Here is an 18,147-nt window from a genome sequence, read left to right as displayed (position 1 = left end):
AATTGATATTGATCAGATTCTGTAGTTATTGAGATTGTATCGTTGTATCGTTGATATTGACAGATTATATTGTGAGTATTGATCAGAACATGTCTTAAATTGAGTTATATACTGATATTGTATATATTCGATATTGTCATTGCCAGATTGGATATGGACAGAGTTGAATTCGAGACTTCGTCTTCGTCAATCGGAGAAGATAAAGGTATAAATTAATGTTGAGTTGGGATTGCACAACTCGAGTGAGGTTTGACTCGAGTTTCCCAAAATCACATACTTTACTTTCTTGCATTGATATTTGCAATTAAATGAGATTGATATATTTGAATTATTGAGTTATGTATTGAGTCATAAGCGGATACGCCTAATTGTAAATGAGTAATCTTGTGACAGTAGTGCCGGATAGTGATAGAATCGTCACTGGCACATTGCACATTGTCACAGGATAGGATATTGGTGAAAATACCAAAGTCTGTGACGGATAGGTCAAGACACCGGATGTTTGGTCATATCGAAGTGGATAGAATTGGAGTTGCTTCTATTACTGATGTTCGATATGGAAAGGGCCAAAGTCCGTGAATAAGAACGTACCACCACCCCGATCGGGAGTGTAGGTGGGTGTATGTTCTTACTCAGATCGGGATCCCTAGATTAGGACTGAGTCGAGTCTGAGTCTGAGAATCACGGAGAGTGATTCATTGCTTGATATTGAATTATGTTCCTGATTATGATACATCTTTAGAATATGATTTATTATTGATATTGATTCATGTTTCTGATTTTGATACATGTTATGAATGCCTATGATATGCTTTTATATTGTTTATATGATTGCATGTATATATGGTTTATACTGAGAATATAATTCTCACCGGAGTTATCCGGCTGTTGTCTTGTTTGCATGTGTGCATGACAACAGGTGGGACAGGATCAGGGTCAAGAAGAGAACGAGGCTGGACTAGATAGCGTGGAGATCCGGGCTCAGAATTAAATTAGGATTCAACACTGATATGTAGTTGGACCTAGTTGAATTATTATAGACAATACAAGATTTGTATGTTTATGTTTAATATGTATTTCAGATCGATTTACATTACGTTTCCGCTTTGTATTTAAAAAAAAAAAATTTAGACCCTGTTATATAATAGATTGAATAATTCCTAAGAATGATTAAAATTGGAATTAGCGTCCGGGTCCCCACAAATAATGACGCCAGATATTCAGCGCAAACACAATAGCTACCAACTCCAGATCATTAAAAAGATAATTCTCCTCGTGAGATTTCAACTATTTGGAAGCATAAGCGATCACATGACCATTCTGCGTCAACACACACCCTAAGACCTGCAAAGAGGCATCGGTGTAGACACTAAAACCATCAGATCCTGACGGTAACGCCAAAACAGGTGCAGAAATCGACGAAGCTCTCTATAACTATCTTCGCACTCAGATGACCACTCAAATGAAACATCCTTCCGAGTAAGCTATGTCCATGGTCTAGCTACCTGAAAATAATTCACGATAAAGCGATGATAATTACGTGCCAGACCTAGAAAACTACGGATCTCGGCCACTATCTTTGGACGTGACAAATTCATCACTGCCTCAATCTTGATAAGATCCACAGAAACTCCTTCCTTGGAAATCACATGACCAAGGAATATTACACGATTAATCCAGAACTCGCACTTTCTAATTTTAGCATACAATTGCTTCTCACGAAGAATCTGCAACGCAATCTTCAAGTGCTAGGCATGCTCCTCCACAATTTGAGAATAAATCAACATATCGTCGATGAAAACCACAACAAACTGATCCAGATAATCTCAAAAGACTCGGTTCATCAGATCCATGAACACCGTTGGTGCATTCATCAATCCGAATGGTATCACTAGAAACTCGTGATACCCATATCTAGTACGGAATGCAGTCTTGGAAATATTAACATCTCTGACTCTCATTTGATGATAACCAGATCGCACGTCAATCTTGGAGTACACAGAAGTACCCTAAAGCTGATCGAACAAGTCATCAATACGAGGTATGAATACTTGTTTTTTATCGTCACACGATTCAGCTGGCGATAATCAATGCACAGTCGCATCGATCCATCCTTATTCTTGACAAACAAGACTGGGGCTCCCCAAGGTAAAACACTCGGTGAATATAAACCTCTATCCAGAAGATCCTCCAACTGCTGCTTCAATTCCCTCATCTCTGACAGAGCCAGACAATAGGGTGCACGAGAAATTGGTGCAGTCCCTGGCACTAACTCGATGCCAAATGCCACCTCTCTAATCGAAGGAAAACCAGGAATCTCATCTAGTAAAACTTTAGGAAATTCACGAACCACTATAAGATCATCTATATCAACACTACCTATGGACGAATCAATCGCATAGATGAGGTAGCCTTCCTCGCCCGACTCTAAAGCACGACAGGCTTTTAGAGCGGATACCATTGGCATTGGAGGTCGTGCTCCCTCACCATAAAAAAACAAACTAGAGCTCTCAGTCGTACGAAACTGAACAAGCTTTTGGTAACAATCCACAGTAGCTCGGTAGGTGGTCAACATATCTATACCTAGAATACAATCAAAGTCTTCCATCTCTAGGATCATAAGATTAGCAGTCAACTTATTATCCTCAAAATCTAAAGGACAACCCATCACTAGACGCTTCCCTAAGACCGAATGACCCATCAGAGTAGAAACAAAAAGAATGACGTCTAGAGAAACATACGGTAACTTATGACGCTTAACAAATCATGCAGATATGAATGAATGTAATGCTCCGATATCGATAAGTATAAAAGCAGGAATACCGCATAAACAAAAAGTACTTTTTATGACTATCCTGTCTCATCTGCAACCTGATCCATGTTCAGCGAAAATACCTGACCCTGGGCACGAGGTCAAAGATTCGAACCGCCCACTGCCTGACCTTGTGTCCCCTGCTGAACAGTCGTCTGAGATCCGGAACTAGATCCTGTTCCACCTTGCAACTGAGGACAATATTTCTAAAAATGACCCATCTCTACGCACTGAAAACAAGCTCCTCCGGCTGTTCGGCACTACTCAGATGGATGGTTCTTCCCACAATGCACACAAGAAAACTTTTTCTTACCAAAGCGAAAAACACCACTAGATCGAGATCCAGATCCAGAAGAAGAAGAACCAGACTTCTTGAAAGACTGAGATCGAGGGCTCAAAGTACTCGGAGGTCGAGAAGACAGAGTAGACCTACCACGCTGCAGATTGATCTCCACCTGGCGACACTGGTTCACTAACCCCTCATAAGAAGTAGGATCATCGCATACAGTGACTCGATCAAAGATCTCTTGGTTAAGGTCCTGAAGAAAATGGTCATACTTGGCCTCAGAACTGCCACTAATATGAGGAGCAAAGGGCAACAACTCAAAGAAATTCGGTAGATACTCGTCAACAGACATACTCCCCTGCTTAAGACTTAGAAGTTCAATCATGTTTGCATGAACAAGGGCTGGAGGAAAATATAGCTGCACGGAATCAGCCCAAGTCACCCTACGACGGGATTGGACTATCGGCGCAGAAGTCGATCGCCACCCATTGCGCGCACGCCCCTCGAGAAGAAAACCAAGGGTCTCCATCTGCTGCTCCTCGGTGCACTGGAATGCACGGAAACAACTCTCCATGCGCTTTAACCAATCCTCCGCAATATCGAGAGTCTCACCACCAACTAAAGGCTTAGGCCCCATCTGAATGAAACAGTACATCTCGGAACGCCTAGGGTCATCCCGACGATGACGATGCTCGCGATGACGCCTACAGTCGTCCTGGTCACCCCAATGACCTACACTACCACGACTACTCTCATCACCAAGGTGGTCAGCCATCGCTACAAGACAAAATGGAAGAAAACGGTCAAATGATCAATGGAATTCCCAAAACATAATTTATATCCAAAAAAGCATATGCATGTGTTGGAAACTGAATTTTGGAAGTTTGACAAACTGAGCGTGTAATAGATTGAACTACCTGATCAAAAAGACCGATAGTAACTGATCTAAAATATGCAAACTATCGGTTGCCCATAACTGAAGATTAATTCGAAGAAAATCAAAGGCAACTGAACCAGCTGACTGAACTACGCAGACAACTGATGATCAGTTGGAAACTGTCAGTTGCTACAAACAATTATGAGCTTATCTATTATAGCCTATAAGCTGATCTTTCAGCTGTACACGTCATCAGTTAAGGAAAAGGACATGCAACCGACAACTGTACAAAAGCAGACTGCAACTAGTAGTGGGATCGCCGCATTTCAGAAAAAACGCAGTCTACGATTGTCAAAAGAATGTTGACGTGGCAAACAATAGATAGAAATATTTAAGTCGCATTCAATATTACTGTTGGAGGCAAAGCCTATAAATAGTAGAGAAACAGCAGCTGAGAAACTCTCTTGAATCTCCGAACTCCAAACTTTTGAAAAACTCAACTATCAACTGATCTGTTGCTATGCTGAAATCTTTGCTCATGCTTATTGTATACATTTATAGCATTTAAGGCTATACTTCGAGCTTACAAGCACAAACTTATATTGTTGTAATCAGTCATGCTAAGTTATTTCAGTCAAGTTGAGTACTGTAAATCGGTTTGTAAATAAGAGTATCAGTTTGGCATTTTTAAGTCCAAAATTGAAGTGGGTCTGTATAACTCTTTGTATCGATCAAAGTCTTTTAGTGAATATCCTATCTTCGTGATAGAAGGGGTGACGTAGGAGTGTTTGAAATCTCCGAACATCCGTAAAATATTGTGTGTTTTTATTTCAGTTTTATTCTATCTTTCAGTCAGTTTATTTTTGCACTATTATTGTTAACTAATTGATTTCGACTGACATGATTTCCGAGTTTCAATTTATCACTAAACTGACTCAATATTCAGAGCAGTTAAATCTTGTTCCTGAATATTTTTATACAAACTGATTACCATGTATTCATTCAAAAAAATTCCAATGTTCTCCAGAGAGGATTTTGATGATTTGAAAATCAGATTGCAGGCTCATCTATCTGCACAAGACGATGACATGTGGTACGTTATTACAGAAGGACTCATGAGAATATTAAAGGCAAACATTGTTGTTGCATAACTGAAGGTGCACCACATCGTATTGAAAAGCCAAGAGATGAGCAGACAGTTGAAGATAAAAGAAAAGCCAATCTGGACAACGTAGCTAAAGACATTCTGTACAAAACGCTGGATGAAGTCACTTTCAGCAAGATAAAGATGTGCAGAACTGCTATGGAAATCTGGGAGAAACTGATTCAGTTATGCGAGGGCAATGAGCAAACTAAGTTGAATAAACTATCAGTTGCCGTTCAAAAATTTTACAATATCAAGATGAAGATTAGATAATCCATGAATGACTATGATTAAAGAATCGGTGGAATAATAAACGAACTGAATGCACTTGGAAAGGTGTATTCAAATAAAGAGGTAGCACTGAAAGTAATCAACGCTATGTCATTATTTGTCAAAAAGTTTGGAAGATTTATGAGAAGAAGTCAAGGAAACTTCGAAAGACAATATCAGAAAAATCACTCCAAAGAAGAACCTAATGCTTGCTACAACTATGGCAAAACTGAAAGAAGGGAAAGAAAACCTAAGTTTGGAAGATTTATGAGAAGAAATCATTTCATTGCTGACTGTCCCAAGCCAAAGAAGGTCAGTCGAGGCTCAACTGAAAAGGGAAAGAAACCTTATGAGCAAAAGAGAAGATCTAAGGATGACAAGAAATCTTACAGAAAGAAGCATGAGGTGCTTCTAGCTGATGAAAGAAAGTCCGAATGGGCAGAATCTGATAGTGATTATTCAGAACCTGAGAGCTTGAGCTGCTTCAGTGATGATGATGAAGAGGTCAAGTGTATGATGGCTAATAACACAGAACTGGATTCAACCAGTCAACAGGTATTCGACTTTAGTTCAACTAATTTCACACAAAATGAACTCGTTTCTACACTTCATGACATTGTTAATGAGTATCACAAGCTTGCCTTATCTTTTGAGAAGGCCAGAGCAAAGAAAACTGATCTCAAAGACGATAAAACTGAAACTGATGAATCAATTGATTTGTTGAGTCTTAAACGGGAGATTGCTGAGCTCAATGCTGAAAGAAGCAAGAATCAATCAATGATTCAGCAGTTGATGCTTGAGAATTCAAAGTAAACTAAGCTTATTAAAGCATGAAATAAATCATCTATTGCATTAGGTGAAATACAAGATAAGCAAGAATCAGTTACTGATAAAACTTGTTTAGGGTTCAGTAACCAAGATGAAACATCCACCAGTGATACTCAGCCAAAAACTGAACTTGAGGAAAGGGAAATATATTCATTTTGTAAAATCAGTTGTTGTACAAGAACAACCTGAGCCAAGTAAACCAGTTGTACAGCCTATTGAAAATAAAAACAAGGCTAGAAAGTATGGTATTGGTTATTGCCCAAAAATTTCAACTGACCCACAAAGTCAGTCACCAAAAAGGTTCAGCAATAAATATTTGAACTATTCTAATGGTTACTCCAATTACTATTACAGTAAGCCAATTAAGAAACGTTATCGGCAGAACACCCAGTTGAACAAAGCTAAAGCTCATATTGCTTAATCTACACATACACACCAAGCACACACAAGCCGAAAAACACCATTTGGAACACAGCAACTTGAAAGTCAGTTAGACTGATCCAAGTCTAGGTTCCTAAAGTACTAATCAGTTTAGGACCCAAATAGATGTGGGTACCAAAATTATATATTGTGTGTTATTGTAGATGATAGGTACAAACAAAGAATCAATCTGGTATCTGGACAGTGGATGCTCGCATCATATGACAGGGGATGCAAATTTGCTATCCCAACTTATCGAATACACTGGTTCAAACATCAATTTTGGAGACAACTCTAAAGGTAAAACTGTGGGTAAGGGTAAGCTTATCTATGGTAATTTCACTATCAAAGATGTTTTACTAGTTGAGAATTTGAAGTATAACTTGATTAGCATCAGTCAGTTATGCGACATTAAATTCTCAGTTCAGTTCGACAGACAAACTTGTTAAGTTAGAGACACAACTGATGAGGTCATCCTAACTGACAATCGTTACAGGAACACCTATAAAGTCAGTTGGACTGAGCAACCTTATGCACCAGTTTGTTTTAAAGCTTCCAAATCTTCTAAAAACTTGTTGTGGCATAAGAGGTTGAACCACCCAAACTTTAAATCTATTGCTTATCTGAGTAACCATGATCTTGTAACTGGTTTGCCCAAAATAGATTTTTCAAAAGATAAAATTTGTTCAGCATGTCAGTTTGGTAAACAAGTAAGATCTTCATTTAAAAACAAGGGTTGTAAATCATCTTCCAGTGCTTAGAATTGCTACATATGGATCTTTTTAGTCCTATACTAGTCATGAGCTTAGGGGGAATAAAATACACCTTAGTAGTCGGGGATGATTATTCAAGATTTACTTGGGTTATTTTTCTCAAATCCAAAGACCAAACTGATGCGCAATTGATTAAGCTTTTCAAAAGACTATTAAATGAAAAATCAGTTGGGATTGATCGAATAAGGTATGATCGAGGGACTTAATTCATCAATAAAAAACTTTCACTATTTTTAGAAAATAATGGGATCAAGCATTAGCTCTCAGCAGCAAGAACCCCTCAAAAAAATGGTGTAACTGAGAGACGAAATCGGACCCTTAAAGAAGCTGCTAGAACAATGATTGCTGATTTTGGTATTTCTCAGAGGTTTTTGCCAGAAGCTGTAAACACTGTATGTTACACTCAGAACAGATCAATGATTAATAAGAATCATTTGAAAACACCGTATGAGATCTGGCATGGACGCAAAATTGTGGTTTCCTATTTCAAAATATTCGGTTGCAGATGTTTTATTCTTGATAATGGAAAAAACCATTTAAAAGCTTTTGATACTAAATCTGTAGAGGGAACATTTCTTGGGTATTCTTCAGTTTGTAAAGCTTACAAAGTTTTTAACAAATGCACTTTGAATGTAGAAGAATCTATTCATGTTGTATTTGATGAATCTGTGCTAACAGATAAGCCAACTGATCTAGTTGAGCTAGTTGATCGCTTTACAGATATTAGTTTGGAGGATGATTTTGAAGAAGAGAATCACATTAATCGAAATATCTTTCAAACACCAGAACCAGAAAGTGGTGGATCAATCAGTTGAACAAGAAATTGTTACTGAAAATCAGTTGGTGGAGCAAAATGAAAATACTCAGTTACCAACTGATACAGCACCAACTGAAACTGAAGAAAATATTTAGTTACGAACTGAGACAGTTGATGAATTTGAAGCAACAAATTCTGAGTACAGATGGAAGAAATCACATCCTCCAGAATTGGTGATAGGTAATCCATCTAATCTGGTAAGAACTCGAAATCAAATGTTTAATTTATTTATTCATTCAACTTTCGTTTCCCAATTTGAACCTAAGAAAACTGATGAAGCTCTTGTTGATCCTAACTTGATAAGTGCCATACAAGAAGAGCTAAATCAGTTTACCCATGACAATGGAACTTAGTTCCAAGACCGTTTTCTAAAACTATTATAGGTACAAAGTGGGTATACAGAAACAAACTGAACGAAGATGGTTCAGTTGTGCGCAACAATGCGAGGCTTGTAGCACAAGGATATTGGCAAGAATAAGGAATAGATTATGATGAAACTTATGCACCAGTTGCAAGACTGGAAGCAATCATAATGTTCCTTGCCGATGCCTCTTTAAAGAACTTTAAAGTCTACCAGATGGACGTGAATAGTGCATTTCAGAATGGTCAGTTGCAGGAAGAAGTCTATGTTGAACAACCACCAAGTTTCATCAATCACTCTCTTCATCATGCTTATCATTTGAACAAAGCATTATATGGTCTAAAAAAGCTCCAAGAGCTTGGTATGAAACTCTTTCAAAATTCCTAACTGATCATGATTATAATGTGGGATCAATTGATAAGACTCTTTTAAAATTTACAAAGAATGATCATATCTTACTTGTGCAAATATATGTTGATGATATAATTTTTAGGTCAACTAACTCCAAATTATTTGAGAAATTTGCCAAGTTAATCCAAGAAAAATTCGAGATAAGTATGATTGTTGAACAGACATTTTTCCTCGGTCTGCAAGTGAAGCAACTAGAAACTGGTACTTTTATAAGCCAGACCAAATATACGAAGGAATTACTTAAGAAATTTGGCATGGAAACATGTTTAGCTGAAGTACTCCTATGAGTTCATCAATCAAACTAGACAATGATCAAGGGGGAATATCAGTTGAGACGACATTTTACAGAGGTTTAATAGGTTCATTATGGTACCTAACTGTTAGTCGTCCTGATATAGTATTTTATGTTTGTATGTGTGCTAGATTTTAGGCAGATCCTAAGAAATCGCATTTTTCAGCTGCAAAACGTATTTTAAAATATCTTAAAGGCACACAAAATGTTGGCTTATGGAATGCTAAGGACTCTTCTTTCAATTTAGTTGGATATTCAGATGCAGATTATGCAGGATGTAAGCTAGATCAGAAAAGAACCAGTGGATCATGTCAGTTTCTAGGAGATAGACTGATTTCATGGTTCAACAAAAAACAAACATCCATAGCAACTTCCACAACTGAAGCAGAATATCTTGCTGCTGGAAGGTGCTGTGCCCAACTGCTCTGGATTCAGCGACAATTGAAATACTATGGAGTCATTGCAAAAGAATCACCAATCTTTTGTGATAATACAAGCATGATTGCAATAACATAATATCAAGTTCTTCACTCTAGGACCAAGCATATTGATGTCAGGCATCACTTCATCAGAGATCTTGCTCTGAAGAAAGAAATAAAGCTCGAATACATACCAATTGAACAACAAGCAGCTGACATCTTCCCCAAACCTCTATCAGAGACTAAGTTTTCTCATTTTCGCAATATTCTTGGTTTAATCGATTTGTCTTAATTATGTCAATGATAAAGTTGTTATGTCAGTTGTTGTTAATCTTTGTTTAGTTAGTCATATATCAGTTAATAATTATTCAATTATTCATTATCAGTTAGTTAAGTGTTTGTCAACTGATATCAGTTCATAATGCAGAAAAGGAAAGAGTAATGAATCAAAACAACTATTTTATTGATAAAATCTCATCGAGGTTACACGATTCAATTCTCTTACGGTGTCATCTTGCAAAAGGGACAACAAGTTAGACAATCCATGAAAGTTAACTCTTTTGAAGCCTTCTGAAGATGAGATCTTTTCCATCACATTCCATTCTTTGATAAGCATCTGATGGATAAGACATTCATCAGTGACAAGATCAGAAGTATGGACGACTTCAAGTCGCCTCTTATACCTTCTTGCAGTTGCTCTCTGCTTGTCAGTAGCAACTAATTCATCACGTTGAATGGTTTGAAGTTTGTGTACTTTGGTCCAAGTGGACATGACCTTTTACCAGACGAGTTCCTCTATAGTGTTCTTCAAACTCTGCAAACGGCAGAGTGTTGATGCAGAAACAGGGACGTTGGAACCGCTTGAACTATATATCGATGTTTAACTATTATTATCTAATGACTTTGCTCTTATTTATAGACACACTGTTATTAAAGAAATAGAAGAAGATGAAGAGACACTAGTCAACTTAAAGCCTTTGACTTATCAGACTAAGCTTCTCTTACCCTTTCTTTTATTAAATGCATTTATTGAGGGGGAATAACGTATAAAAATGGTTAACTGAAAAGACAATAGTATGTCGGTCTTCAACTGAACTGAATCAGCTTTCAACTGATCACTCAGTTGCTGACCTAACTGATCTTCTCCAGTAAGTTAACTAATTAATTGATAAATATTCCATAATACGTGATGTGACTGATTAGTACGCATTTAATTGTTGTCTTTCAATGAATAGTATTTTGAAACGTGGACCCACATAGTCCGTTTATATTCTACACACGGATACTGTAATGCCCGAGATATTATGTTGTTAATCTGAAATGATTAATTGATTAATTGATGTGATTATAGAAGGGTCACGACGAGACTAGATTTGGAAAGGCATGATGATTGCATATGTGAATTACAGTAGACTTCGCGCACTTGCACGGCAGAGAGGCACGCATATGCGCGAGAGACCAAGTGCGAAGGCAGAGGACCTCGCGCATATGCGCGAGACAGGGCGCGCATATGCGCGAGGGGGTGAGATGCACAAGTGACTTTTCCAGAGATTTGGGCGCACATGTGCGGCGAAGGGCGCGCATATGCGCGAGCATGTGAATTGCAAAATGTTGATTACAGAGAATTGGGCGCACATGCGCGAAGAAGCGCGCGCATATGCGCGAGAAGCATAACTTTAGCCCAGAGAATGTCGCGCACATGCGCGGAGTGAAGTCGCGCATATGCGCGAGTAGCAGAACACCTGAGCGCGGAGACCAGTAGGTCTCGCGCATATGCGCCAGTGATGGTCGCGCATATGCGCAAGATGTGCAGAGTGAAGATTAAGCCACGTTTCCTTGTCATGCAATGTGATATATATATCTATATTTATATATATATATATATATATATATATATATGTATATATATCTTTCATATTTCAGAAAGAGAGGAATCAAGAAAGGCTCTGAAGAAACCCCAAAAATTTCAATTGGTTTTGAATTATGATTTTGTACGATCCGGCGATCCAATTTTGAATCCGACTTCAGTACTGTGTTCCTATCAACGCAGGCTACAATTGGACGTAAGTTTTGTTACGTTTAGACATGATTTGAAATTATGATATTGTCAGAATCAAATATGAATCATATATGGTGTTTCTGATACAGTAGACCTCGTATAATTGAAGTCAGATCAAAGAACATATTGTATATGTAATTGTTATGATTTTCGGAGTTGATTTGATTGAGATTCGATATCAGATTTGTATTATCGTTGAGATTATGAGTTGTACCGTTATTGATTTTGAGTTCTGATATTATATCTGTGATATTGTATTGACGGGGTTATTGAGACTGTATTATTATGCCGTCGAAACATCCGTAAATTGATGTTGATCAGATTCGGTATTGTCGGTATTGATTAAGACTGTATCTTTGTATCGTTGACATTGATCAGATTATATCTTGACTTGAGTATTGATCAAAACAGGTTTTAATTGAGTTGTATATTGATATTGTACCTGTTTGATATTGTCATTGCCAGATTGAGTATGGACAGATTTGAATTAGAGACTTCGACTTAGTCAGACCGAGAAGACAAATGTATAAATTAATGTTGAGTTGGAATTGCACAACTCGAGTGAGGTTTGACTCGAGTTTCCCTAAATCACATACTTTATTTTATTGCATTGATATTTGAAATTAACGAATGAATTGATATGCTTGTTCTATTGATTTATAGTTAGCAGGTATTAAATGATTGGTCTTGTGACAGAAGGGCCGGATAGTGAGGAATCGTCATTGGCCCATTGCACTTTGTCACAGGATAGTGTATGGCGGAAGTGCCATAGTCTTTGACGGATAGGTCAGGACATCGGACGTTTGGTCATATCGAAGTGGATAGAATTGGAGTTGCGTCTATTACTGATGTTCGATATGGAAAGGGCCAAAGTCCGTGAATAAGAACGTACCACCACCCCGATCGGGAGTGTAGGTGGGTGTATGTTCTTATTCAGATCGGGATCCCTAGATTAGGGCTGAGTCGAGTCTGAGTCTGAGAATCACGGAGAGTGATTCATTACTTGATATTGAGTTATGTTCCTGATTATAGTACATCTTTAGAATATGATTTATTATTGATATTGATTCATGTTTCGGATTTTGATACATGCGAGGAATATTTGATTCGTGTTTTTGATTTTGATACATGTTATGAACGCCTGTTATATGCTTTTATATTGTCTGTATGATTGCATGTATACATGGTTTATACTGGGAATGTAATTCTCACCGGAGTTATTCGGCTGTTGTCTTGTTTGTATGTGTGCATGACAATAGGTGGGACAGGATCGGGATCAAGAAGAGAACGAGTAAGGACTAGTTAGCGTGGAGATCCGGGCTTAGAAGTAGATTAGGATTCAGCATTGATATGTCGTTGAACCTAGTAAATGTATTTAGTACAGGACTTGTACTTTTAGATTTATATGTACATTACGTTTCCGCATTGCATTTTAAGAAAAAAAAATTTTTATGTCCCGCATTACTTAATTGTGTATTTGATATTAATAACGATTAAGGAAAAGAATTAGAGTCCGGGTCCCCACAGATACACGTTTTTATTCAAATTATCTTGGACTGACATGTGTCCAAAAATTTGAACAGTCACATACATAAATACTTGTCCCCGCTCCATTTCAGTTCTTCTTTACGAGCATTTTCAGTCTACAGAGTAAACCAATACACAGTGCTTTCTTTATCGTAGATAACCAAACATTCAGCAAATGGAAAATCAAGTCCCAGCACACATTCTGAACGCTATGGAGATCGACTTTGATTCAGTCCTGTCTGTCCAGGACGAGTAGGTCAAGAATATATTTCTAAAACTTGAAGCTGCTAGTCTAAAGACTTTTCGGGGATTATCTTCCCAAGATATTTATCCGAACGAGATTCAAGATCTCTATGCAAATGGATTTATCTCTGCTGATGGCAACATCGCTACCACTATCAACAATCAGCTGCTAATAATCGATGAAGACTCCTTCATCAACCTTTTTCAGCTGCCTACTGATGGGCTAGCAAATACTTATGAGGTTAAAACTTCAGATGTTGAGGTGATGCAGACTCAACTATCTGCAAATGGACGGAAGATCAATGTTTCTGATCCCAAGAAAGAGTTGAAACCAAAAATCCAGTTATTGGATGATATCGTGGCCAAAGCGCTACTAGCCGAAGCAGGATTCTTTGCTGCTCTTACCCTGGAGAAATTTCAAGTCATGACTGCTATAATGAATGGAAAAAGACTGCAATGGAAATGTATCATCTTCAACCTTCTGAAGAACATGTTTCAGTCTTCGAAACAATCAAAGGGATTTGCAGTGCAGCTCATCTACCTGATAAAAAGCAAGGGATTTGTGGGTGACTCCTCTAAGAGGTTATCAAAATTCAAGATTTTCAATGCCAAGAGTGTTCAGTTGCAAAAGCTGAAATTGGACATCTGTGGGGCCCTTAACTCCTAATCGTTATTACAATACAATTTGATTAGGGTTAATTAATTACAGCGGAAAACGAGTTTAAATTTTCTTTACAATGAGCGCAAAACATGTCAACTTTAATTGTAATACTAAAAATAGTATATAATTTATTCTCGTCTCAACATGTCACAATATAAAACAAGCCCACACGTAATCCAGATCAAAGACATACAAACAAACTCATATCCTTGGGACATGCCCCGATATATAGATACATAAACATATATACTGGGAAAGACCATTAAACCTCTACATAAACTGTGACTCCCTCCAGAAGTACCATCTCCAAGCTCCTGATATCCTGGAGTACCTGTCATTGTCCACATACAAAGACAACAACAGCCCCGTCTGGGGTGAGCAAATCTCAGTCTGAAGCAACCACAATATATACCACAGATATCTAAACAATGATATATGATATGCAATGCATGTATGTCGTGGAGGTATCAGGTCAAATGCCCATCCACTGAGCATATGTCAGAATCAATCGAATCGCTATCAAATCAATGCTCGAGCTGGCACACCGGCCTCAATCAGGGATAATCGTATGATAGCATCGACAAAGCGCCATCAAATCCCAAATCTCAATCAATCATCGGGGCCACTAATGTCTATGCTTTAAGGGTCATGTAATACCAAACATAGCATTGTGTTCACAAACCCCAGAATCAAATCAAATCATATCAGGGTATCCAAGGATCATAGCTCAACGTGCATGTCATGTATGCCACATCAACTCAACAAATAAGGCATATAGACATGTATTTTCAATCAACTCAGTGAAATCAATCAAATCAATCAAACATATATCATATGATACAGATACCTGTCGTATGTTACCCGGTCGCAACATTCCTCGATTCTTCGTTTCCAATTGATGTAGCTTGAAGATTTTGATATAATAATCTATCTACATCAATAACATATTCATTTCAATCAATAACATTATTCAAAATCAACAATATAAGTTTTAAATATCTTTTGAAACTTTGAAATTTTATATCAAATTGAAATCATAACATATTTCAATTCCGACTTCAAAACATTGTTTCTTGTCGATTATTCTACCACATATATGAATCTCGACTTCAAATACATGCTATTCCAGCACTTTAATATTTAGAGCTGCTGAAACCAAAAGAATCTTACCTCAAAAGGAAGCTCTCGACGCGAGGATTCAGAATATATAATTTGTTTCGTGTTTGGACAACGTTTCGAGGTGCTTTCGTACAAAAGAAATCAATTTCCCACTTTATTCCTCGAAGCTTCAGCAAAGGAAATGAATAAACATGTCCAAAAACTCATCCTTATCGTTCTGCGCGGATGCGCGTCTTGTTCTGGCCGAAACGCTATTTTAGGTTCCGAATTTGCAAAAGTGATTAACATAAAAGTTGTAGCTCTATGTCTTGGCTTTCATTTGCCACTAACTTCACTCAATTAGGATATTGGATGCGAGAGTTATGCTCATTCTCCCAAAATGTGTCAGTGCAGGAACTGCAACGCACACGATACACTTCGGGATGATTTTGCCCATAATTCTAAATGGATTTAGACAAAACTCAAAACATGAAAGTTTTAGTACTATGTATTAGCTTTCCAATGGAATTAATCTCATCCCATTTGGACTAATACTCAGATGATTATGCCAAAAACCATAACATGTGTCATTTTTGTATTGCGGTTCAGCATACTTTTCAAACACAAATCTATTTCTAATATAATCTTTCATTATCACCACATATTTTCTCATTTCCATTGTCATGATATACATCATATAAATAATCACATGATAATTTCATGCATTATCGATAATCAACATAAGATTTACGATAATACGATACACGGTCCTTACAACATCTCTCCTGAAAAATTTCTTAAGGTCAAAAAGGAGATTGGGACAACTCAGGAGACAGCCAAATCAGTTAAAATGATCAAGAATTCAACTCAGAAGAAGACAACCAAACCCAAACTGATTGTCAGTGAAACTGATTCTGAGAAGACTCCTTCTCCCAAAATTTCCAAGAAGCCAAGAACGCTCATGACCAAACCAGTAGCTGTGCTGGCAACCATTCCAACTGAAATGCTGATGCAATCTGGACAGCCGATCAAGGCTACACCGCTGAGGGCTGTTGCAACTAAGCCATCAATTGAGGTTCAGTTACCTCTTCAAACTGCTCCATCCATGAAAATTATCACTGAATCTGTTGATAAACCAAAATCGACAGGAGTCAAAGCTCTGCTATTCTCCATTGCTGCTCCTTCTACATTGCCGTTCGCAAGACCTAAAGGAGTAGTAATATGATAAAAAGTGGATGCAATAGTATCAGGTCTGAGTATAACTCATGACCTAACTGACCCAAATAGAAGGGCAAGTTGATTAAAGAGCTCAGACCAACAAAATCAATTCAAACTCACATTGACCTGATTGGAACGAGGTCAATGAGTTTGTCAAATCGAAGATGAAGTCCTACAATGAGTGGGTCAGATTTCGAACTGCAGTTCTTGCAAAGAAGTTGCAGAACAAAAAGGTGCTGGAGAAATTTGTTGCTTTGGAAAATGTGGTTCTGAAGGTGGTCAAAGCTGCTTCAATCATTCAAGCATTGGAGAGGAAGAATTACTTCTTTTATCTCGTGTGTGTCAAGAAGCTTGCACAACTGATCACTAAGCTACGACAAAACTATGATCCAACTAGTCCTACCGCTTTCAATGACAAAGCAGTGCGTGATCAATTGGACACAGATCTTCGATCACTGCAAATGAAGATAAAGAGTTGGGAAATGGATCAAGAGTTGATCATCCCAGCAAATGATCAAAGTTCACTTTCTGAAGAACCAACTGAACAATCAGTTCTAGATCAAAATCAATCCAAGGAACCTGTTGTTGGACCAACTGAACCAGCAACTGCTCCTTCTTCCAAAGATGTTGAATCATCTCCTTCAGCGCATCCAACTTTTTCTGCGGATCTTCAACTTTATACTAATGTTGAGATATCATTGGCCCATATCGATGAAGTTATTAAATCAGTTGCCACTGATATTCAGCAGACTATCTTGTCTAAAGAACCAGTTGAAGAACCAAGCGCAATTCAACAACCAGCCGCAGAGGCTGTTTTGAATCAAACTGAAGAAGCAGTTCAGTCGACCGCCATGACTGAACAACCAATTATCACAGAAACTTAAGTAGTTCAGCTGCACGAAAAATCATCTGAAGAAGTGCAAGTTGAGAAACAGACTACAATGTCAGTTGAACCAACAACTGAAGTGCCAACAACTGAAATACCAATCTCTGTATCAGCTGGGCAACTATCTGAAGAACAATCTACTGTCTCAGCTGATCAACAGACTGAAGAGCCTTCAAGCACCACTGCTGATCCAAATTTCTCTTCTCCTCCACAGCTTCAGCAGGAAGCCATAACAGAAGATGTTCCAGAAATGGTTAGTATTGAAACTAAAACAACTGATAGGACTTTGGTGATCTTTAATCGAGACAACAGGGAGCAGGAACCAGAAACCTCTGGATTCAAGTCCCCTGTTATAACAATGGCAACTGAATCTTTATTCGATGATATTTAAGCCATTCAGACCGACCTTGACAGTATGATGACTTCCATTTCTGACATCAAATCAACGCAACTGGCCCACACTATGAAAATTGATTCCATAAAGGAGAATAAGTTCAAAAGTCTTCAACAAGTCACAAAGGATATTACGAACCTATTCTTCCAAATGGATCAAATACGGAAAGACTGAGCATCAACTGAAGCTCATTTCAATACTCAAGAAATGTTCAACAAACGCTTTCATTCTCCGGAAAATTTTGTCACAAAGAGAATGGATTTAATGCAAGACCTTATGATGAATGATGTTTCAAATGTCAACTTGAAAGTTTGCAATATATTCAGAAAGGTTGAGGCGTTTGAAAAAAAG

General features: G+C 37.8%; 1 protein-coding gene across 1 annotated transcript; it reads right to left on the bottom strand.

Moving 5' to 3' along the window:
* Positions 1-1,957: 1,957 nt before the first annotated feature.
* LOC140974879 (uncharacterized) lies at positions 1,958-3,873 on the bottom strand. Its single transcript, XM_073438368.1, has 2 exons — positions 3,126-3,873; positions 1,958-2,682 (listed from the first exon to the last, which is right to left on the bottom strand). Exons 1-2 carry the CDS (start codon positions 3,871-3,873, stop codon positions 1,958-1,960), a joined length of 1,473 nt encoding a protein of 490 aa, XP_073294469.1.
* Positions 3,874-18,147: the final 14,274 nt, after the last annotated feature.

Source organism: Primulina huaijiensis, chromosome 4 (genome assembly GCF_012295235.1).
Source record: "Primulina huaijiensis isolate GDHJ02 chromosome 4, ASM1229523v2, whole genome shotgun sequence".
In the NCBI taxonomy this organism is placed as follows: domain Eukaryota; kingdom Viridiplantae; phylum Streptophyta; class Magnoliopsida; order Lamiales; family Gesneriaceae; genus Primulina; species Primulina huaijiensis.
The sequence above is the reverse complement of the archived record's forward strand: the minus strand, read 5'-3'. Positions and strand labels throughout refer to the sequence as shown.

Excerpts from the sequence above, each read along its gene's own strand:
- LOC140974879 (XM_073438368.1), bottom strand. The coding sequence starts at position 3,873 with ATGGCTGACCACCTTGGTGATGAGAGTAGTCGTGGTAGTGTAGGTCAT. Across the intron at positions 2,683-3,125 it reads TAGTGGTGTTTTTCGCTTTG|GGAAGCGTCTAGTGATGGGT; the intron begins GTAAGAAAAAGT and ends ATTCGGTCTTAG.